The sequence below is a fragment of the Lygodium microphyllum genome, chromosome 1, assembly GCF_053477565.2.
Source record: "Lygodium microphyllum isolate KBCC chromosome 1, Lygodium_microphyllum_v1.1.10, whole genome shotgun sequence".
Lineage (NCBI taxonomy): Eukaryota > Viridiplantae > Streptophyta > Polypodiopsida > Schizaeales > Lygodiaceae > Lygodium > Lygodium microphyllum.
In genome coordinates, this window is record NC_141135.1 from 1,852,206 (window position 1) to 1,876,943 (window position 24,738).

The following is a 24,738-nucleotide window of genomic DNA, read 5'->3' on the forward strand; positions in this document are numbered from 1 at the left end:
TCAGGAAGGACCAATCTTTGACGGCGAAGGACCACTTCTCAAGCTCTTTCATAAAGACATTTTTCTTAGAGAACAGAGATAAGTGAATTTGAGATTAAAAGGTTAATAAGCTTAATTAAAAATCTTAATCCCATCAATTTCAGTAAATGCGGAGGCAGCACGTCCTACAAGGCGTCAAATTCGGTGAGCATATTCTCTCGACCTGCGCATTGGCAAACGATCACTTAAAGATTTTAATTAAAAAGCTTAAGTTAAAGGATAAGCTTTATTAAAGCTTAAAGACCGTACCTCTCTAAATCTCTTTCTCAGCAGGGTTGTTCTTTTTGCCATACTTTCGAATCGGTTTCACCCTTTTCTGCAAGCCTCTGTTCACACATGTGCTGTGACAGAGATAATTTTTAGCAAGTAGATTGCTATACACAGTCTTCACGGGCAAAGAATTTGTTGAAGAAGGATTTCAGTAACTTCCGTATACGCAAAGAAGAAAGATCGCTAAAAGCCATTTTTTTTTTAAAAAAAGCAAGCCTTGTAAAGCTGACTTAGAGCTACGCTCATCCCGCTAACAAGATTTCGAGTGTGTGAGGTCGTTTGAAATTTTGCAGGATGATCAATCACAATATCGAAGATTTTATGGCCGAAGGTGATTACCGGAACCAACGATGGAGAAAAAATTGGACCTAATTATGATGGAGCTTCAAGAAGAACGAAGAGCACATCAAACCTTGCAAGCTCAATTGGCCACTCTTCAACAATCTACTACCGATCAAGATGGATTGCAACTTGGAGATGTTATATGACACACGATCAATGTGACACTTGAAGCACAATCTATCCGAAAAGAAGCCAAGATAAGTAAAATAAATTTCGAATTCTGTACTTTTAATGGGTTACGCGATATTGGAAAGACCGTTCTCGCTTTTATCAGTCAATTTGATGATTATTTCCATGAAGAACAGTATTCCGAAAAAGACAAACTCAAGTGTGTCACTAATCATTTAGTGGACAGAGCATCGCTATGGTGGACTATTATCCGCAAAATCATTGATTTCTCTACTACTTGGGAGACTTTTCAAAAGAAATTTTTACAGAATGTTCTTTCACCTCAATTCCACGAAAAAGCAATCAAGCAATGGGTTCTTCTGCAACAAAGAGATTGCAAGCCTATATTATAGTATACTGAGTGTTTCTAGAATGCCTTATTGCAACTTCGAATGCTCGAAGATGTACTTGAGACGACCCATAAGCAAAAGTTTATGTTTGGTTTGCTTGGTCACTTCTATGCAAAAATAAACATGTTCCAGTGGCCCATGATGGTGAAGACGAAATTCGAGGAGAAGCGACCACAACAATTTCCAAATAACGGTAACTTCGGTACAAAGCAATTCAATTCTAACGTTTGAAGATTCAATCAAAACCTCTTTCGTCTTCATTTCGTAAATCTTGGACACGACCCCCTACTTTACCATCAAACACAAATTCAAATCCAAAGCTATCTCTCCAACAAAATCCCAACATTTCTAAACTCCCCGCTATAACCAATAATGTTTCCAAAGCCAAATCCATAGTCTGCTATAAGTGCCATCAACCTGGACATCTAGCGATGAATTGTCAATCCAAAAAGCCAACTATTCACATCAACTACTTGGGAGCAACTGAAGATGAAGACCATGAAGAAATGCCATATTTCATAGAAGACAATGACGATATCGCTACTACTTCAAATACTTTACCAGGTATGCCAAATTCCCATTCTTTATTAACGACGAAATGTATTGTGCATGGTAGAGAAAAGATTGTTTTACATGATGATGGAAGCACACATGATTTTATTTCTGCAAAATTGATCAAACAATTAAATTTACATACTATTTTGACTCATTATCGCAACAAGGCTGCATTTTTAGGCACTAGATACAATGAAACACAAGAAGTGCATGACTTAGAAATTAAAATTGGTGATTATATTGAGCGCAGAAATTTCTTTGTTGTGCCTTTGCAATCTAGTGATATTATCTTAAGAATGCCTTGACGTCATCAATATAATCCCGATATAGATTATTCCATGCATTCAATGAAGATTTATTCTAATGGAAAAAAATCATATTGCATGGTATGCACATCCTTGATAATTTTCCATTACTTAGTCATATACATGCTAAACGTGCATTAAGAAAAGGTAGCAAATCCTACTTAATATGGATGACTAAAATTGAAGCTAAGGAAAATCAGATACATCCTAGGCACACACAATTTATTTCATAATTTAAAGATTATTTTGCTACTGACTTACCACCTGGCTTACCACCTACATGTCTTGAAGATCATAAAGTAGACTTAATTCCAGGTTCTCAACCACCATGTAAAGCACATTATCAACATAATCAAATTGAACAAAAAGAAATTCAAACCCAAATTGAAGAATTGTTAACCCAAGGACTCATTAGGCCCAGTAGTTCTTCTTTTGGTGCACATGTCCTCTTAGTCAAGAACAAAAATAACACCTATATGATGTGCATTGATTATCATGCCCTAAATAAGATCACTGTCAAGAATAGATATCCGATCCCTAGGGTAGACGACCTCATGGATAAACTACAAAGGTCTGCAATATTTAGTAAAATAGATCTTAAATCTGGATACCATCAAGTACAACTAGACACATCCGATATTTTCAAAAGTGTATTTAGGACTCAATTTGGACATTATGAATTCCTTTTTATGCCTTTTGGTTTAACTAATGCACCAGCCGCATTTAGTCATATGATGAATTACATATTTTTGAAGCATCAGCATTGTGTCATTGTTTTCTTTGATGATAAATTGGTTTTTTAGTAAAAATGAGAACGAGCATTATGAACATTTATCCTTGATTTTTAAATTATTAAAAGAGAATCAATTAATTCTAATCTTGAAAAGAGTAAATTTTTTAAATCCACATTGAATACTTAGGACATATTGTTTCATCTGAAGGTATTAAAGTTGATCTTAAAAATATAGAAGAAATTCTGAATTGATGACTGATATCTAAAAATGTGCATGAATTACGTTCTTTCTTAGGTCTTGCTAGCTTTTACAAAAATTTTGTGAGAAATTTTTCATTGCTTGCATTACCTTTGACAAAATTATTAAAGAAAGGTATTGTGTATCATTGGTCTGAAAATCAGCAAAAATCTTTTGATTTACTCAAACATGCCTTAACACATGCTCTTGTATTGCAACTACCTGACTTTAATAGACCATTCTTCTTAGTAGTCACTGATGCTAGTAGATCTGAAATAGGATCTATCCTTATGCAAGATTCACATCCCATAGCTTACTCTAGCTGCAATCTTAAACCCTCTGGACTTAAGTATTCTACCTATGATAAGAAATTGCTACTTGTAGTACAAGCTTTACAACAATGGAAACACTATTTAATGAGATTTGAATTCATGATCAAAACTAACTAACAAAGTATCAAACATCTCCTTAATCAGCCACAAATCTCTGACCATCATATTAAATAGACTACTTTTATTTAAAGTTTTCCTCCACTTATCCAATATCAACTCGAAAAAGAAAATGATGTTGCCAATGCCTTGAGTAGAAGACCAATTATTCATAATATTTCAGTGATATCTTTTGATTCTCTTATTCCTATGAAAGATACCTGTGATCAAGACCCTAGTTTTCAAGCTTATTGAAATAAAATAGTTGTAAATAACTAGATTCCAATATATTCAGGTGGCACTCAGATAACATGTCCATAAGTTTCTCAAAACCATATGATATGACCTATGATTGAAAAGCACTTGAAAAATAAAATCTATTGAGCTATAGAGCGCTTGATTTGGAGTTATAGTGTTCAAGTTATGACAAATCTAAAGATTTGACCACGTGTCCCAAACTTATGGGAAATTCCCATATTCCCCGGTGTTACTTTACGTACATTGGTTGAAGATTTTTATTGGCCCCACAAATGGAATCTGATGTTTCTAACTTTGTATCTGAATGTTTAATTTGTGTTAAGCGACACTATGGTAAGCATATATGGTTTTTTAATGCCTTTACCAATTCCAGAATGACCATGGGAATATATTTCAATGGATTTTATTACTGGTTTGCCTAACACTCAAACTAATCATGATATGATTTGGACTATCGTAGATCGGTTTAGCAAACAAGCATATTTCATTCCATGCAAGAAAATGTTAATTGCATCTCAAGCTGCACAATTGTTTTTGAAAACTGTTTTCACTAACCATGGATTACCAAAAGTTATTATATCTGATCGTGATTCTCAATTCTGCAATAATTTTTGGACTACTCTGTTTACTAATTTAGGTACAAAGATTGATTTTTCATCAGTATTTCCTCCTAAACAAATGGGCAAACAGAAGCTACAAACAATGCAATTTTGGATCTTTTGCGTGCATACACAATCTCAAAACCAAAAACATGGGATACACACTTGCATTTACTTCAATTTGCATACAATAACACTTCACATACAACTACACAGAAAGCACCATTTGAAATCATTTATGAATATAGATTGCCTACACCTATTACCTTATTGTCAAATAAAATTAAAGGTGCTGATGATATTGCCAATATGCATGCTACTATTTTTGCTGAAGTCAAAGACATGATTGCAAAAGCCCAGCAATCATATACAAAACTAGCTAACAAGAAAAGAAAAGCTATGGGTTTCATAGTTGATTATTATATTTGGTTACGCATTGAAAAGAGAAGATTACAAAGTGTGGAGAAACACTCTATTGCAAAGTTAGCTCCCAGATTTTATGAACCTATCAAAATCATTCACAAAATCAATGACAATGCATTTAAATTATAACTACCCCAACACTGAAAAATCCACAATACTTTTCATGTCAATTTGTTACTACCTTTTAAAGGCTAATTACCTGTCCACCTGTCTATGAAAACTCTCCTTTGTTAGAAGAAGAAACTGAAATCCTTGAACCTTAAACTATTTTAGACAATGATTATATGACCACTAGAATTAACTGTAGATATTCTAGAAACACCTTATTGGGAAATATGGGAAATTTCCATAAGTTTGGGACACGTGGCCAAATCTTTGTATTTGTCATAACTTGAACACTATAACTCCAAATTAAGCGCTCTATAGCTCGATAGATTCCATTTTTTGAGTGTGTTCCAATGATAGGTCACATCATATGGTTTTGAGAAACTTATGGGCATGTTATCCGGGTGCCACCTTTTTAATATTCAAAAAATGGGAATTGGAAGATTCCCAAACTCATTAATATTGTGTTTAGATATTTGGTAAAGTTTAAAAATCATCCTGTTGAAGATGCCCAATGGATGCACACTCGTGACCTAAGTGCTTACCCCTCACCGCTCGCTCCACATTGAGCTAATAGCAATTGAGGACAATTGCTATCCCACCCCGGGGGTATGATACCAAGAGGCATATTCCACAATGGATTCTATGAGACCACGGTGGCTCTTTATAGAGCGCTCACACAAGGCATGGGGCGAGATTGTACCCAATTAGTATTTTTGCCTCATGGCCTGCAAGTCTATTCTCTTGATTTTTGAGTTTAAAGCAGAGTTCTTTGTTCTTGGGGACCTTTCGGCGCTCGCTACGTATGCATACAACATCCAATTTGCGCACCACTATAAATCATTAGAGAAAGACTCGTTTGGAGAAGGTAGCCAATCATGCAATGTAATATCCCTTGTGTACACATCAATTGAACATTTAGTAACAATCATAGCCAAACAGAATGGGGATGTGAAGCCTCATAGGAAGTCACTAACTTGTGAAAATGGGGATGAAGATCGATAGGATCAATTGGAGAATGGCGGCTATTTTGTGGCAATGGTGATGGGAGTTGGCAACCTCCAAGCTCAAGATGTTTATGTTACTCCCATTATAGATGCCTCCAAAGTTGGAGGCAACTACTAGCTCTACCACATCTCTCCATTTCATTACTTATATTACCGCTAGTATTGGTGAACCTTTACCACTTACGTTCTCCTTTCTTTATGAGCATACTAAATGTGTAATTCATGAAGACAATTTTCTAATGATAATTTGTTCTCTATTCCAAAAACCTATTTTTGATAGAAAATGTTTATCTTTGTCACTGTTTCTTTCAAAATGAATTATTTTTCATTTCATTACTCTAGCTGGAAAGGTTTGGAATTGTCCTCTACACTTGCCACATGGGGTAGGGGATAGGTTTGATAGATGTATGTAGACTATATATATAAATATAATGTATATTCTAGAGTAAGAGTAAGTATGGAATAGATATAAGTATAGATAGAAGAAATATAGATATAGATAGAAAGTGTAGAAGTATAGATACATCCATGAAAGGCAAAAAGTTCAAGGGTTAGAGTCACGTATTGTGCATGTAGCATACAATCACTAGCAAAATTGGCATTCTTAATATTTCCTATGTAATATGAATGCCAACAGGGTTACGTAGCAAAGGCTGGCATGAACAACCTCAAAAACAACGAAAACGGTAGTCCGCGGTCATATTATGGAAAGTTATTGGATGTTTGGATCCAGATTGGCATTAAATGTGAGTTTGGTGTCGAGAGGGTGGGGCTAGTGCTTACAAAAAACTTTTTTTTCCATCCAATGGAAAAAAGGACTAGGCTTAGCCCCATTAGATTTTGAGAGGGAAATAGCCTAAAATACATAAAAAATATATGGATTTTATAACTAAAATGCATAAAAAATAGTCGGTTTCTGTCAAGAGGAGCTTCAATTTCAACTGGTTTTTTGAAAATATTGCCCGGAAAAAATACACTAAAGGATGGTTTTCTCTGAGCACTTGGTGGGGCAATAGAAGTCTTTGAGGTCATGGATATGGGCCCTCGGGATGGGGCTGGGGCTGCAGGCAACTTAAGGGATGATCCTCCTCAGTGGTCAGTCGTAAGTAGGCCTAGTAGACTTAAAGTTTCAACACCGTGTTGTACGACTACTCATTGTGAGGGCGACTCGCAACTGGGCGTCAAGGTTCATTTTTGAAGGTTGCACAGCCCTTCTGGGCCATTATTGACCTGCTGGAGAATCCCAAAATATTGCAAGCAATGCATTTGAAAGGCAAAATAAAAAAATTGCCCTTCTTGGAGAAGGGCAAAATTTTTCTAGCTTTGCATCCGAATGGCACTTTTTTTCTTTAAAAATTAGTATATTATATTATAAAAAAATATATTAATCTAATTATCCATACCTAGTTACTAACGCTATATCAATGATTCATAATAGAGTTGATTAAATCAAATATGTATAGTATAAATTGAATGAAAAAGTTATCTTACATATAAATTAGAATTTTATCATTGTTAAGTGATTTTGATTAAAAAGCTTATTTGCACAAGGTTTAGATTTTGAAAGATAATATTTATTACACACATAATTCGAAGGCCATATTTTAAAAAGTGACCTTCAAGTGGAAGGGCAAGATCATAGAGAGACCTTCAGGAGAAAATACAGACTAGCCCTTCAAAAATGAACACTGCCAGTGGGCGTTGTAGACCGAACGTACGACTTGTAGGTTGTACAGGCGAGTCTGACAAGAGGCGTGCGTGACGTACTACGAATGATACAGAGTACGCAGCAATATCACCTTCGGAAGTCGAAACGCTGTGCGGACTCCGGAGTCCGGCGGACTCGAGACTCGGGTTCGGGGAGGCAGCCCCCTCTTACTGTCCTATTTCCTTCTCAGAACTAAAGAAATGTTGGAGCGTGGGCTCTCGTCCTTTATTGAGTACAGGTATTTCCTTCCTTGCCTCAAAAAGATCCTGAATTTCTTTGCCTGGAAAAGAGTTCCTAAAATCTGAAGGTTGTGTATCACCCTCGGGGTTTGCTCTTCGAAGGAAGGGTGTGTATATATATATATATATAAGTAATAAATTTTAAAGAACAATTATATGCCTTTTTCCCGAACAATGATATGCAATCTCTTCAAAATCGAAACTCTTTTAGGAATGGCTGGTGCGACGGTGTGAGTCGCGACAACTCGGTTTCGAAACCCTGCTTGCCTCGCTGTACACGGCTATTAAAAGCATGACAAATTGTGGCCCGCTCTCATTTCTCAAGGCCAACCAGCTCACATACTTTGAAAATTGGAAGGTGCCAGAGATGGTTCATGGGACCCTTATCACGTTAACTTGGACGTCAAGGGACGAATTGCACAGTGTGATCATTCTAAAAGAAACGTGGAAGAGGACTCAGAGAAAGGGTTCGTGCCATAATGGGGTGGCACGGTTACATTATTATTCTCCATGCGGTGAGTGATTACATTTTTACAGTGCGAGAACTTCACTGTACTACTAAAGCTGAAGCCAGACCACCACCCAACGTCGTAATACAGGCCAGCGTGCCAATGTACGAGAGAGAGAGAGAGAGAGAGAGAGAGAGAGAACTTGACTGTTGAGAACTTACGAAGACAGGTAGTCTGTAGAGACGGAATGGTAAAGTCACCGCAACTCACGAGTCACCAGTGGAAATTGGATTAAATAAATATTCAGAGTCTCGACAGAGACAGTGAGAGAGAGAGTGCGTGTGTGTGTTTTTTGAGAATAACAACTGATAAGACATTTTTCCGACTGTCGCATCCACACCGGCCAGGCGGTTGATGAGACGGGTGACGCCTGACACACTCCCAACGAAAAATCTGTCCTCTTTGATCCCTCGAAACTTGAAAGCCTCCTTTTCTTGCCACGCCCCTGCTCTAGGCCTTTAGCACTGTTGCTGCTCTCTCTCTCTCTCTCTCTCTCTGTGTCCCTCGTGTCTATGGTAAGGGGGGGTCTTTAAGGAGGGGAGAGTGGTGATCGACGGCCCCCTTTTTGCCCCCATCACATCCGATCATCTGGGCCGTCGATCACGTTGACTGCGAGATATTCGAACGGATATTGGTCTTGTCGCCCAAGTGCCCGGCTCCGCGCGTGCCTTGCTCCAAATGTGCCCGGCCCCGAGCATGCCCGGCCTCGAAAGTGCTCTGTTCCTGGGGTGCCCGGCCCCGGGCGTGCCCGGTCTCGGAAGTGCCCAGGGTCTTTGAGAACCCAGACCAGCTTCTGCTTTCAGTCACTCAGACAGACAGACAGACAGAGAGCCAAAGGTGCTCCAAAGACTCGCAAGTCAAGCAACCCTTGACAAGATTCCAGGACACTGGTTCCATGAATTCGTCCTCCGTTTCATATCTCTTCATGTACTCCTCCCACTCGCGTATAGCTGCCCTATAATAGCTTGAGCAGAGCCTTTGCATTTGAACAGAGAATAAGGCCTTGCACAGTATGTCTGATCACACGAGAGAACAGGGACACTGACTCTATAAGCACAGGGAGCGGCTGATCATAGCAATTTCTTGCACCAGAGGAATATGTACCACATGTTTAATCATAATAGAAAATAGGGCCACTGGTTCTAAGCACAGAGAGTGTCTGATCTTAACAATTTCTTGCATCGGGGGAAGATTTTGACCATTGGCATTTTCACTTATAATCGGGCAATTGAGATTTCAACTGTTGGCAGTTAACAACGGCAGCAAGCCATGCACGTGGCATCAGCACCCCCCCAGACACCCCAAGCACGCTCACCAATGAAGCTCCGATCACAAGAGCAGCAATCACCATCTCCTAAGCAAGCCATGCATGTGGCCTCACCATCTCCCGACGTACCCCAAGTCCCCTCGCCAAGGAAGCTTCGATCGCAAGGGCAGCAATCACCATCTCCCAAGCAAGCCATGCATGTGGCCTCACCATCTCCCGATGTACCCAAAGTCCCCTTGCCAAGGAAGCTCCGATCGCAAGGGCAAGAAGCCATGTACGTGGCATCAACATCTCCTCAGCGAGCCATGCATGCAGCATCACCATCCCCCGAGACACCCCAAGTGCCATTGCCAAGGAAGCTCCGATCGCAAGGGGAACAAGGCATGCACGTGCCATCACCACTCTCCCCTCAGCCAGCCATGCATGTGGCATCGCCATCTCCTGAGACACCCCACGTGCCCTCACCAAGGAAGCTCCGCTCTGGCAAGTTTGTTCCTGTGCGCAAATTTGTGGTGCCGCCGGCTCCCAGAAAGCAAGCAAAGGCGCAACAATCTCCAACCAAGAAACAACTGCCATTTGTTCACATCAATCGGATGCTTTCAAGGGAGTTCACTTGTAAGTTTTTATTTTTCGCATATAAGTGGTTTCAATTTATTTTTGCACTGAGGTTTAATTGCATTGCCTAAACAACAGTTAACCACGATGCAGGTACGGAAGAGCCTGCAGACGATCTTGCCCAGGAAGAGGATCCTGTCCTTGACAGGCCTTCGGCTGATCTTGCTGATGAGGAAGATCAAGCCGCTGCCAGGTCTGCCGATGATATTCGTGATGAAGAACATCAAGTCCCTGCTGCTGACTCGTTGGCCGGTTCGGGGTTGGCACCAAGTGAGTACATTGCATGCCCATTTGGGATGATTTTAAAAACGTATACTATGGATTTCTTGTTGTTCTTGTCTGCAGATCAGAAACTCGCGTCAGAAAATATTGTGTATGAATGCTATCATCAAGTCAGATTGAATTCTGAACATTGTTGTTGTGCCATTTGATGCTTTGCCAGGTGAAACGACGACAAGTGCAGACACACATGGCATTGACCGAGGTGGTCCTAGAGCACGCCCTGGGCCTGTGCACCCCACGGATGATGGTATCGTCCGAGCCTTCGAGATTGTCTTTGACAAGAATGGTCGATTGGCTCGCCAGTGCACTTGTGACCAGTTCTGCAGCAAGCGCACACACTTCTACTATCGATGCTGAGCCATGGAGGAACATTTAAAAGCTGCGCATGGCCTGAACATTGCAGTCCCTGCTGGAGGTAGAATAGGGCCTACTGATGCACGTGTATACGGCACCCACACGGAGTACGAGGAGCATCGTAGCCGCCAGAGATTCGAGGATGTGGAATTCAAGTGGCAGAAAAATAGAAAAAAGCATGAGACTGATTCTATTGTCAAAGGATGGAGGATATACAGTGAGTTGCCAGATTCTCAGAGGATGGGAGGTCCGGAGCAATGGGTGGACGCGTATGTGGCAGAACAGATGAAAAGATACGATGCAAAGAAGGATGATCACATAAAGAGGATCCGTGCTCGCATTGCCGTAGGATTCGATAGATATATAAGTGTATCTCTGTTCTTCAGTTTTTCTGCAGTTGACTTTGCTGGTTTCCATTGATTTTTCTGCAGTCGACTTACTTTTCTGCGTTGCCAACAGCGGAGGACTGCAAGCACAGATGTTGGGGGCCCAGCTCGGACGCAGTCATCGCACCATGCACAGTCGATAGACGCCGCAGATCAGGAGGATGCTGCTGCAGAATACATTGTTGCGGACACACCCATAGAGCTCTTATCGCCAGAGGGGCCTTCATTGTTGATCGCATCTTACGACATTACTGTTTTGCCTGGTCGTGTGCTATATGCATTTTCTGATGGTGACAGGGACACACGCAGGATCATGTTCATATACAATTGATTCTTCTTGTGGATACCTATTTGTTTGCTTCTTTGATTTAACACTTTGATTATATTGTGCAGATATCGATTCAAGTCAACACGCCTCCAACTGGAGTTGCAAGTACAGGGGGACTTCTTTGAACAATTGAAAGATCCCGCACAGCAGGCCAGCACCTTGGACATGAACTTCTTTGCGCTGTGGATGGAGTTCAGCCTACAGGAGGAAATAAGCTGCAAATTCTGGATTGTTGATCCCTTGTGGGTTGGCTTGGCAGGCACTGCATCTACAAAGTCGAGCTTGGACAACTTTATGTCTCCGATTGATGAGCTATGTGACATTGTTTTTTTACCCTTGGTCATGAGCGGTCATTGGACATTGTTTGTGTGCTTCAACTGTTCGGGGCATGGGGTGACTCAGTTGCATCAGAAGCCGGGGCTGCTATTCTTGGATCCTATGAACAAGCCACCCACTCCATTGATGTGTGAGATGGTTAAGCTGGCCGTGGAGCAGATATGGGCTGCGGAGCGTCGCCATGAAACCATACCTAAGCAACCCTCCTGTGCAGGCGGTGATACCGTGCCAACCGAACGCCGTTGATTGCGGGTATTATGTGATGCATTGCATGCGCCTGCTAGTGGAGGCTTGCTTGCAGGGAGTGGTTACGGCATCTTTTGTGAGTATATTTAGTACATGCACTAATATGGATTGATTTAGGTCGGCTCAATCTAATCTGAATCCTTGTCTTCATGCAGCTGACAAAGCGATGGTTCGAGCATGATGATGTTGTGCAAATGAGGAGGACCTTGAGTCAGTGGGTTTCTCGCGTGGTTGGCAATGCCTGAGTGGGTGTTGATCTCCAGCCATAGTTTCATGGGATGTTTTTGAACTGTGGACTTGGGGATGGGTAGAATGCATTGTACATGTTAGGCCATTCTGGCAAGGCTCTTGTAAAGACTTCATGTTTGCATCAACAGCAGTTGACTGTGCATCCGCTTTCTCTTGAGGCGGATCAATTTTGGCTTTGTAAACTGTCAGCTTCCATTGACACGTTCATGTGGCTTGTAAACTGTTGACACTCATTAAGAAGATTACATATTTCTATTTGCAGCTTTGATGTCTACCCTGAGTTAATTTTGCAATTCATGGTAAATTTTGACTACGCCATTTGGGGCTGTGACACATCTATGCAAAAGTGGTCTCCATTTGAAAAAGGTGCTAGCATACGTATGATAATAGGTTAAAACAACACGTTGTAAACATTATCCAATCTTTTAACTAAGAGTCTACCAAAATGGCAACAAGTATGAAACGTGTTTGGCAAATAGGAAATATACAACTGTTCAGGGCACCAAAATAGACATCATGCTTAATAAATGGATATCCTAGCTCTCGCATGGCCAGAGGAGGACCTTTCAGAAAAAGTTTTGTTTGTAAAATCATGATCTTCAATAACAGGAATCATCTCATGCCAAACAATTACTTTTGCAGGCAACTTTATGGTACTTAGGAATTGAAAGTTTAAAAGCCTATGCTGAGTAGATGTCTCATGAGTCGAGATTTAGCAAAATATTCAAGCACCTCAACCTACCTAATATTGCAAGCAGTACACACTTACATGGTGCCTTTGACAGTGTCAATCAACAGAATCCTTGTCAACAGCCTTTGACAGTGTCAATCAATAGAATCCTTGTCAAACAGGCTCACAGATTACCACAGGATTTTCCCAATTTGTTCCCTGTCTACAAAGAGACTATAAAGCTAATGGACACAACAGTTTTAATTAGGGGCAACCTAACACCACAAGGATATGGCAGGAAGGACATTGACAGAGTAGCAGCACCCATGATGCATAAAGTCTGGCATGCATCACTGAAACTGGAAGACAACAAACCGCCAAGCAAGTGTCTCTGTAAATTTATGGCTAGCTCAGAATTTAGTCTGAAATAGTACTTGTTTCTAGATCAACTATAGGTGTTATAGGCGATATCAAGCTGGAGCAGCCAGATAGATGCTAGGAACAGTAGCTCAATGATGGAAGCATAGGGACCATTTCCTATAGGTGTATCTTGTTTCAAACCTTACAATTTTTCTCATGTATGCAGTGTTTTGTCTTGCCTGCTATTTGTTTTGTCCCTACCCAGCAAAATAGGGAAAGAGCAATAAGCACATATATATTAAACAAATACACGCATGCTGGCTTGTCTCAGAAAATCCACCAACACCAATCCAAATTATAAGCAAGAATCTATAAAATCACTTGTAAGAATCAATTGCTCATATATATGTTGTCATTCGACATGTTCACAAAGACAGTCAAAGTTCAAATCACCTATAAGAACCAATTAGCCATATATAGATGTTGTCATTCCACATGTACACAAACAGTCAAAGTTCAAGCTTGAATCACATACATATTATATCCGAAATCCAAAGTTTTATGGCTAACATGTCATGAAAAATAACTCCATTGTCAAACCAAAAATTTAGACTGAAATGTAAAATAGTAAAACTCTGGAATCCCAATAGACAATCATCTTGTGTTCTTGAATTTTGACATTGTGTTCTTAAAAGCATATTTTGACAATCGGGAAAGAATTTCTGCCTTTAAGCTTTTCATTAAATGTAGAAACACTCCAGTGCATAGAGATCGACCCACAGAATATATTAAAAGATCGAAATAGACCCAAAGCCCTTCCTCAGTATCATGCTGACAAAATAGCAAGGCTTTGAAAAAATTGTGAGGGATGATACAACACTATGCTACATAGAGCTGTCAAGCAATCTGAATGCAGAAAAACAGGCTGCTGACTCACACACACAGGAGCAGCCAGCTTTAAGAAGGGCAATCAGCAACTTTGAGATTTACAAAACCAAGGCAGCAGAAACAGAAGGAATCTTAAAAGTAATTTTGGAGTTACTGTATACCAAGTCCAGCAATATATTCATAGCAACCACCTCAGCATTGCCGAATGGTTTATCTCAGCTTCCACTAAAACCATGCATAGGAGTGGACTCGAAGGAGTCTCAAGGACCCTCCCAGAAGTTCATGAGGCAGTTGAGGTCCTTCAAATTGATCAAAATCGCTTACAATAAATTTGAGAGCTCTCTAAAGGTGCAGTACTCTTGAAGTTCAAAAACAGTCAGCAAAAAATGACCTGACCATAAACATAACACTCATACTTTGATAATATTAGACTAAGATTAAATGGAGTTTTGCAAGGGGTTAACCACCAGGTTATATTAAGCAATCACCAAAGATGTGATAGATTGACATGCATTTGTGAATTCCAACATATTTGATGATCATGTGTACACTCTGTTGTGTGTCAACCCACAAACTTCACCACTTGTCTCTAGCTTGGACTGCTAAACTTTTTTGCAGTACATGTACATATCCCAAAAGAACCTAATGTCTTAATCTTAAAATATATTTTTACTCCTGTAGGCCTTGCCTAGGTTTGAAAAGGATGCATACAAATCCAAGAGAAGCCACAAACATAGCAGCGCCACTAAAAGCATCCACAAACAGCCTCTCTGCCATAAGCATTGAGAATATATAAGCTTCTGGCAAGAGTCCCAGTAAACACTATACCGCTATCATGCATAAGACATAGACCAAGCAACAAGTACCATCAAAAGTAACTTGGCATCCAACTTTGGCGATGCTAAACAGAAGCTAGATTTTTCTTTACCAGTGTGACATAAAGCACATGCAAATACATCACCAAAGACTGACGCAAGTCTGACCTTTCCAATGCCTTTGACAACTGAGAGACATCATTGGCACATGTGACCGAACCCCCATTAGGTGTACATTTTAAGAATATAAATAGGACATACCATGATGTAATGTGCTTCACTGCTTAGAAGCAACACTATCAAAATACTTGGTAGACACGATATCAGTGGTAGACATAACACATCATAACCAAAGGGATCATAATGATTTGCCATTTTTGATCAATCATTGCATTGAGTTCAGCACCAAGAGCAGGTCCACCATATTTTTGACATGTCCTTGCAGCAATCGGCTAGTTTTGGTAATTTCCAGCTATTTATGTTTGGCCCAATATATTGGCAGATACATTGTCTTGCAAATTTCAGCACTCTCCGACATCCAGTGGCACTCCTCCCTCGTCCGGTGCTTCTCTCTGTCATCAGCTTCATCCAGTGCCCTCGCTTTGTTGATAAACACGGATGTAGAGCTAGTTAACTATGGTGGATGCAAATCAAACACACGATACATTATAAAAAATGAGAGATTGTAACTCAAGTGAATTAGGTTCCAAGATAGATTAGCTTGGACTCATAAACACAATCTTGAGTGAATTAGGTTCCAAGATGGCAGCCATGGAACCTTGGCCTCGAGCTCAAAAATCCCGAAGATTTTGGTCTCTCCTTGGTCCTCGGGAGTCCCTCTTGAACATTGCTCGAGATTTCAGCCATTAAGAAGAACGGGAAGAAGATCACAAGCAAGGTTTGAAGGCATGCACTTGTGGGCAGCCATGGCTATGGAGTAGGACCTCCAGAGAGCAAGAACCCTCATGGGGAGGTCCTGAACCATCCTGCCCCAAGCTTGATTTCACCCTTTCTTGAGGAAGCATACCCATTTTGGAGCCATGGAGCATTCGGGATCAAATGGAGCTCTCATGGAGGACTGAGGTGGCATCAGTGAGACTGCCTTCTTCTCCAAAGACTCAAGGTAACTGACTCTTGGCTCTCATTCTCTCCGTTTAAGCCTCTTGTTGAATCCCATCCAATTTTTTGAGAGAATGTATGAGTCCAAGTAGATAATAGGAGACCCAGACCTTGAATGCATGCTGATTCTCATGTCCCAGTCATTTCTCTTTGATCTTATAGTGCTGAAATGGATTTTACTCATGCTGAAGCTTCATTGTGATTATATTTTGCTTACCCATAACCCGTTTGGCTTTTTGTGAATTGGCTGAGCCAAGAAGTGAAAAAAAATCCATCAAAGAAGTGACCCCCCTTGCCATCAAAGACCCTGAAGGGGTGCACAACCCGGCCCGGGGGGAACTTTGCCCACCTCCCGGTGATCCGGAGCCCAAAGAATTATTGCAGGTGCAGGTACATTTGATGGAATAGCCCGAACACTGATCACTTGAGCTTACAAACCCTTACATGCATTGGTAATGTCATAAACCGCTTGCTAATGTATGGTGGATGCAATGCAAGAAGGGTAGGGAATGCAATATGGAACTGGTCTAAGCAATAAGCTATGGATGCAAAGAATGTATGGCTTTATGGGGCATTGAGAGCCACCATTGAGGCCCTACATGTCTGGGATAAGACCCTCACCATTGGGATAAATAATGCTTCTTGAGGGAGCCTTTGCAGGATATTACAGACAGCCAGTCCTACACAGTCAGCCCACAAGAATTGATTATAGCAAAGCCTCTTTGTGTGATTGAGCGCAAGCTCTATAGCTTGACTCGAAGAGGGCATTTTCCCCTTCGATCTAAGATAAAAATCTTCACATTCCGCCCTACGGTTTGAGAGATACACTCAGTTTTGTACCCAGAGGTACTGTGGGACAGGCAGCGGTCCTACATAGTCAGCCCACAAAAAGTGATTACAGCAAAGCCTTGATCATTTACTGTCGGAGATATTTTTACATAGACTCATAGAGGGGATTGAGGGCTTTCATTTGAATCAGAAATTTTGGCAATCGGAGTTCCCTAGCTCAAGTTATCATCATTTCTGTAACAGGGGGTCTGGTAGACTGCACTTGGGATGATAGGCCACAAGGGTAAAGCAAAGGCCAAGGAGGAATTTCAGCGTGAAATAAGGGACTCCCATGCCTCAATGAACGATCCTAGCTATGCCCAGGAGGATTGTGAAGACTTTTTTGAAGAAGGTGCCCTCGACATAGATCGCTTATCTCTGCTCAACCAAACCCTATGCCAACATGAGACCCGTCATGCTGATCGACATAGAGAGATGGAGCAACGCCATAGGGAGATGGAAACCCACCAAGATCAGTGTCATTCCGAGATGATGACCAAGATGGACTGACTCATAGAGCACATGGGCGCCCTCATTCCCGCCATTGCCCCCCCCCTCGGATCGACCCAAGGAGTATGTCTCTCCCCGTGACGCTAATCGCCCTCCCCCCTTGGAGACCGGGCATAGCTCACAAGGTCTTGGTGGTACCCATGGCATTTCCCATAGCACTTGATCAAATGGCAAGGCCTACCAATAGAGGAAGCCTCTTGGCGCCCAGCATCTATATTGGACGAATTCCCACACCTCAAGGAGGCTATGTTGGCTGTCACCTCACCATGACCCCTGTTTTGGGCTGCAGTTTGCATCTGGACAGCCACCTGTTTTGTACCAGATTTGGTCCTGGTCCACTCTCAGCCCCATCCTCCATACATGGCCAGAAAGTATACCTTGAGGGCTCCATTCCGACACCTTACTTGCCCCGATCGAAGTTCCCTAGTGGAAGTTATGGCTGTTTTTCTCCAGCCATACCATCTGGGACTGCACGCTAGAAATTCCTGGATAGCCCTTTATTTTGTACCAGTTTTGGTCCTGACCTGATTGCAGCCCTGCCCCAGCTACATGGGCTGAAAGTACATCTCATGGGCTCCGTAAAGACACCTTAATTGTCCCATTCGGAGTTGCCCATACAAAGTTATGGCCGATTTCCTACAGCACACTCTTACAATCCATGACTACATCCCTTGTTTTTTAGGACAAAAACTTTATGAGACGGGATGGTTTGTAATGAACGGGGATCACGGGAATATCTTGTTCAGTGGAGGATAAACCCCGCTACCTTGTTCAGTGGAGGACAAAGCTAAGGTTTGGACAAAGCTATCTTCTCTCTACAAGCTGAAGACCTTTGCCCACCGTATTACCACAGAAAAGAAGCTCTAAATGCTTCCCGTCGATGATCTGCAGTTGAAGACTTGTGTTATTTTTTCAAAGGAGCAGGAGGGGGTGAAGATGATCTGCAGTTGAAGACTTGTGTTATTTTTTCAAACAGGCTGAATGCCATTGTAAACTGAAGGTATGCATTGAGTGATTGCCTACTCTATGGGTCAAGCTGCAGGTTGTGGCTTGTTTAGAGCCTTGTGAAGGAGGTATTAAGCACTAGTGTGTGCTCCATCAGCATCAACCTCAGCAAATCGAGCTGTTGGAGCAGAGGTCAGATTTGCGTGAACTGCGCCTGTTTGCTCCTATGAGTTGTTGGGCTGCACTTCATCAAATGCAACACATCTGAAAAAAAGAACAGATCAGTTGCTGGAGCAGAGGACAGATCAGAGTGGGTAGATCTGAAAAAAAGGCCAGCACTGCTGTATACACAGCATACATGGTATATGCAACACATTGAAGAGCTTTGGAAGCTCTCTGACAAGCCCAGAAGTACTCTTGGAGCATAGGTATATGCTGGAGGTCATATGTACCTGTTGTGATCCACTGCAAGCTGATTTTGGTAACTGAAATGCTCAGATGTGGAGCATTTCAGACAGGCTGAAAACTGTCATTTGACATGGATAGCAAGCATTTGTTATTTACTGAAGCATACTGTGACATTTGGTGACATCTATGAGATGTATGTACTGACATATGTATGTCAGAATGTTCATGGGTTGAGAAAAGCATTAAGTGCCACTGAATGCTGAAATTTTTGAAGCTGAAGCAAATGCAATCTCGTCTTTTGGCGTATGACTTTGCTCATTAGAGATAGACAGTCTATGGTCACTACATAGTCATGCATTGACCTCGTCATACTGGAGCACATGTATGGTTTGGTTTGAAGACATTTTGAAGTGGTTTGAAGCTGGTTATGCTGGTGTTTGGTTGATTGCAGCCTGCAAACAAAACTGTTGATACTTGTACTTGCTGATTATGCACTGTTTTGTCCTGCTATGCTCATGTCTCGAGTGACATATGTACTTGCAATCATCTGAGAAGACTTGGGACATATATGACATGTGTGCATGTTGCTTTTGGCATCAAAAGTGTTGCTGTTAATCACAGTTTACAGGTTTAGACTGCATGTTTTTGGACCCTGGCAGTGGATCTGCAGGAGTTCAATCTGAAGCAAGTACAGGGCATATGTATTGACAGTTATTTCTATGAGCTGGACAACTTGATTGTGGACTATTTTGGGCTGATACTGGGCTGAAATTTACTGGGTTTTTACTGCATTTAATTGTAGAAAATTGTCATCAACTGTAGTGGACTAAACTTAGTCAGTAGGACTTATTGACTTGCAAGGAGTCAGGCATTTGACATACAGGCTGTTGCATCATGGCTAATGCACATGGGACTGATAATATCACGCAAATAGTTGGAGAAAAGCTAGACAACAAAAACTTTGCATTATGGAAATTCAGAAGGAAAAATTTTCTGGTTGGCAGAGGATACTGGGACTTATGCACAGGAGATGAAGCAGCCCCTGAATTGCTTGAAGCAAATGCAACAAATGAACAGAAGAAAGCTCACAGGTTATGGACTAAAAGAGCATGTAAGGTATTGCATTGGTTTTCACTATGTATATCCGATGCTATGGCTATTCAAATCATTGGCTGTGAGTCTCCGAAGGATGCTTGGGATATACTGATGAGAAATTATGGAACCATGACACATGCACGGAAGATCCAGTTGAAACAACAGTTCAATAATATGTGTAGGAATGGCAGGAGCATCCAGGTGTATACCACAGATATTAAGACCATAGCTGATCAACTTGCTACTATTGGCTCAAGTGTATCAGAAGATGATGTGATTGCTGTTGCAGTAAACGAGAGGATGTGCCAACTTTGCGAATGGGAGCCAGAGAGCAATTACAGACCTTTTCAGTATGGGATCAGAGCCAATCCCAGCCACGTCCACCCCTCCAAAGAGCAATTACAGACCACAACGAAGAGAGCCACTCTAAATAGAAACCACAACAACAAAGAATGGGTTGCACTACATTCTTTTAAGCATGGGTGCCAGGAAGAGACGGAGATCGGAAACCTTTTACCAAGTAAGCTGAAAGCTGGACACTGTACAATTTCCCTCAAATATGCAAATTCTCAGTATCAAATTCCATTGCCGAGCATTGAGAAACTTGCATTGCATAAACTCTTGTAACAACAATCCAAAAGACTGGAACTGAGATGGCCAATGTACTATAGCGATACTAGAAAACACAGCTGACCCATCATTTTCTGCAAAGCTGTGTGCTCTGACCATGGTACTGAATGATAGAACAACATCCTCTGTAAGGACATGTGAGACATCAATGTCATCCAAGGCAAAGAAACCAATAAGGACATGTGGGCAATCAACGAGGACGTGTGGGCAATCAATGCCATGCAAGGTAACGAAATCAGGAGAGCCTAGGCATCTCTCTCCACAAGATGGAAATTGGACTAAGGAAAGTCGAACGCTTTTGTAAATACTTTCCAACAAACCTTGGAAGCACCAAATCCTGTCACCAAGAATATGCACAGACCAGTCAAGATCTCTGAGACCAACAAGGCCTCCATTTGAGGTGAATGGTTTCATGTTTTCCTTTACAGCATCAAAGACAGCCATTCCCTCCATTTCTGCGATGTCTGCCAAGCACCATGGTCCTGCTTGGAGAGTACTGCAAGCATTGCACACAGATTCCAGAGTGTGAGTGTAGCATTCCATGTCCATTGGAAGGCTGCTTATCACCTTCTCAATAAGCTCCATTAGAAGAAGACCACATCAATCTGGATCCAAGAGAGTTCTGCGAGAACAAGACTAACAATCAAATGAGCTATGCTGCCATCTCTTATGCTGAGAACCATCAGCACCACCCTCACAGAAACCTGACGATGGTGCCTCGCAATCTGATCAGACAAAGCCACGTCTTCGATCACAGAAACCAAACAAAGTCATCACAATCCTTTGCAAGTTCAATATATGAACAGCCCAATGGCCATCCACACACCCAAAGATTCATCTGCAAAGTTTCTATGTCAAAGAGTCCCTTCCCACCTCTAACTGTCTCCCTCCCCCACACTCAGTACATTTTATCTCGTTTCTCAATCTTGTTTTCCCTAAAAAATATGCATACAGTAGCCTTGGGGTCTGCATAGTTGCCTTTCTGCTTTTCATTAGATATCAGAATAATCAACTGCTGTAGACTGTGTCACGCTGACATGATTATCACGCAATGCCAAACAGAATATGCATACAATATGCAGTTGATTATCTCGTTTGTCAGTCTTGTTTTCCCTAAAAATAATGCATACAATAGCCTTGGGGTCTGGATAGTTGCCTTTCTGCTTTTCATTAGATATCGGAATAATCAACTGCTATATACCAGAGGTAGCCATGGAGCTGAGAGAAGACTTGGCCACAGATTGCCCCAGTATCAACTTTGCAAGAGTGAGCACCCACATATAGACAAATTCACATTTTGAACTTTGATCAGACCCACAAGCAAACAATTGGTGAAGAGCAATCAACTATTCAACAGCTTGGGGGTGTGACAATCAGAAGACCCACGTATCATCATCATTATCATCTCTCAGCAAAGTTCCCCACCAAATGCAAACGATTGCAGAGTTTTCAGAATCAGACAACAACCATAGGCCAGAAAGGCATACTAGACCTGGCACTTGTAGCCAGCTGAAATGCATGCCGTAAAAACATCAACAAAGGATATGACAAAAAGCTGTGGACTCAATGGACATCCCTGCCGCCTTAGAGATCTGTGTCCACAGAGTCCATATAGTCTGCCACAAAGAAACAAACTGACATGTTCGTCCTCAGACAAAAGTTGGGACACAGCAAGCAGTGTGTGGCCCAAGGAGCCGTGCTCTCTACTTAGAGGCCATAGCGGGGGACCAACCTGCATCTGGAGGCCCTAATTGCCTCCATTGAGCTGTCACCTGACATTTGAACAAGAAAGCTCCTTTCCCCCCCTTCAGTTGGATACGCAATGTCTGCAATTGTTCCATCCCACAACATTGCATCGCCATGGAATGCAGTGATTGTAAGACCAGTCAATGTGCTACGAGCAATCTCTGCATTGCAATCTCTAGCACCCAAAGGCAGCATTGCATCACATGTTTTGCAAGCAAATGTGGACCGGCAGTCAATGATTAATGTTTTGCTACAACAATGTGGACACTGAATACGATCTTGCTGAGGAAACCTGATTCGTTTACGGCCTCATTGATGTTTTTTTGGCAGTCGGCATGTCTGATTCCTTGGGCGCTTAGGTGAGATTCCAATTTTCGGATCAACATCACTCTTCTTTGCACCATGCCCGAGTCTTGTCTCCGTCACATTTGCTTGGATCTGCCGAATACTTCCCCCGGATGGCATCTCAGTGGTTCCAGGGGCAAGCAATCCAGCTATATGGCTCTGCAATGCTTTCATGTTTTCAATACAGCCCCTAACATCAGCAGCAGACAAAGAGGTTGCTACGTCCTCAAGTCTTTCCAAACTCCGACGTAGCTCGCTGATTTCAGCCTGCAGACATGCATCTTTCTGCGATTCCATGATATCCACGTCAGCATCAACATCTTCATGCACCCCAACTGCTGGCAATGCTCCTCGCATGGACATAACATGGTCAACCACAGGAAGAGCATCGCGAAGATGTGAGAATTTGGTATGTAAAATTTGTCTTAACCCAAGTAAGTGCTTGCATTCTGTGGTCCGGTCAGGGCAGTCACAGTAACTTGCTTGCACGGAAACATTGTACCAAATGTCCGAGTTTGACTCGCTTAAAACCTTGAACAGCATGGACTCCTCACTAACCACTAGGACAGTAGATGGGTCAAGTTCGAAGCGCTTGCATATACGGTATCCCCCTTGCAAGCACTTTGCATGGTCTTTGGATGCCCCTCTGTGTGCATATCTGCCCAACTCTGCAATCCCCTGCTTCATCTTGAACCATTCAAGAGCGGTTCCACCCATCCTTGTGCCCGTCTGACTATCACCAACCAATGCATGCACAAGCTCAGTTATGGATCGATTGATCCTTCCATCTAGCAAGGTGTACCTAATGTACTGCCACAATCGCTCTACCAAGTTTGTCGTGTCAACGTTTCCATGGTAAAACAATCGCCCAAATTTGGGCCACATATATCGCCACTGGGAGCTTCTACCACACCGACCATGAGAAATGTAGCTTGTGACATCTGGAAACTGTGAGTACTCGCGCATGGTTGCATCAAACAATGTGTCAAAGTCTTTCTCACTTGTGCAATGCATTAATTGACTCATTCTCTGGTACAGGCAGTTTCTATCAGCGCTTCCAACCTTTGGCAACAAGTTTTCTACCCAAGCTTTCTTGACATGAAACCAGCATAGTAAAATTCTGCATGCTACCAGCTGTCTTTCAGCATCATGGGACTGCCAGCAGTGTGGATCTTCAGCAATGACATTAAGAAGGGCAGAGTACTCTGTAGGAGACTTGTCGATAACAATAGCCGCTGGTCTCACGTGATCCATTCTTGCGAATACAGCTTTGATGGTTACTGTTAGTGCAGCAATCTCCTGTGCAGTCCCTGGATCAGCCGAACACAGCATGAGCCATAGAGGAATCCCATGCCCAATATGGTTTGGTGCGACGGCTGCGTACAACGGAAGACCAAACATATTGGTTTTGAAAGTGCTATCTAGAGCCCATGCATTGTTAGGAGACAGACGCTTGCACATTTCCAACATCCACTCGTCTTGCAGTATCAAAATAAATGGTTGCTTTGCCACATTTTCAGCAGTTGGATCATATGGCTGCACATACAACACCTTGCTAGCCTCCTTCAACTTATATGCCTCGTGCATCATTGAAACCCAATCATTATCAGACACCTGACTTCCCATCCGCAACTTGTATGCCAGTTGAGCAACCTCTTTTGGTATCATAAAGAATCTATGTCTTGCCCTATCCAAAAGAGGAACTCTGGACATCTGCCATGTTTCTTTCTTTGAGCTCATTTTTGCTACGTGTTTAACTGAACCCACGTCAAACAAATCATCCACACAACAACGCATTACATTCTCGTGCATGGGTAGATTGTATCTGTCACTACGAGTACCCGGCTGATGCCCTTTGTGATCTGCGTATAGAAATATTGTAGCCCTGTCAAGCGCTGTTTTGTAAACCACATTCACGCGAAAGGGACAGCCACATCGCTTGGATTGTTTAGGTCTTCGCATAGTTGTGCCTCTTCTGTTGAGCTTACCGCTACGATGGCAATCGTACCGTTCATACCTGACATCCGAGCAGCTTCTCTT

The 24,738-nt window shown here is 42.0% G+C and overlaps 1 protein-coding gene across 1 annotated transcript; it reads left to right on the forward strand.

Moving 5' to 3' along the window:
* Positions 1-9,545: 9,545 nt before the first annotated feature.
* LOC148040771 (uncharacterized) lies at positions 9,546-10,797 on the forward strand. Its single transcript, XM_087686338.1, has 3 exons — positions 9,546-10,158; positions 10,252-10,539; positions 10,601-10,797. Exons 1-3 carry the CDS (start codon positions 9,546-9,548, stop codon positions 10,795-10,797), a joined length of 1,098 nt encoding a protein of 365 aa, XP_087542464.1.
* Positions 10,798-24,738: the final 13,941 nt, after the last annotated feature.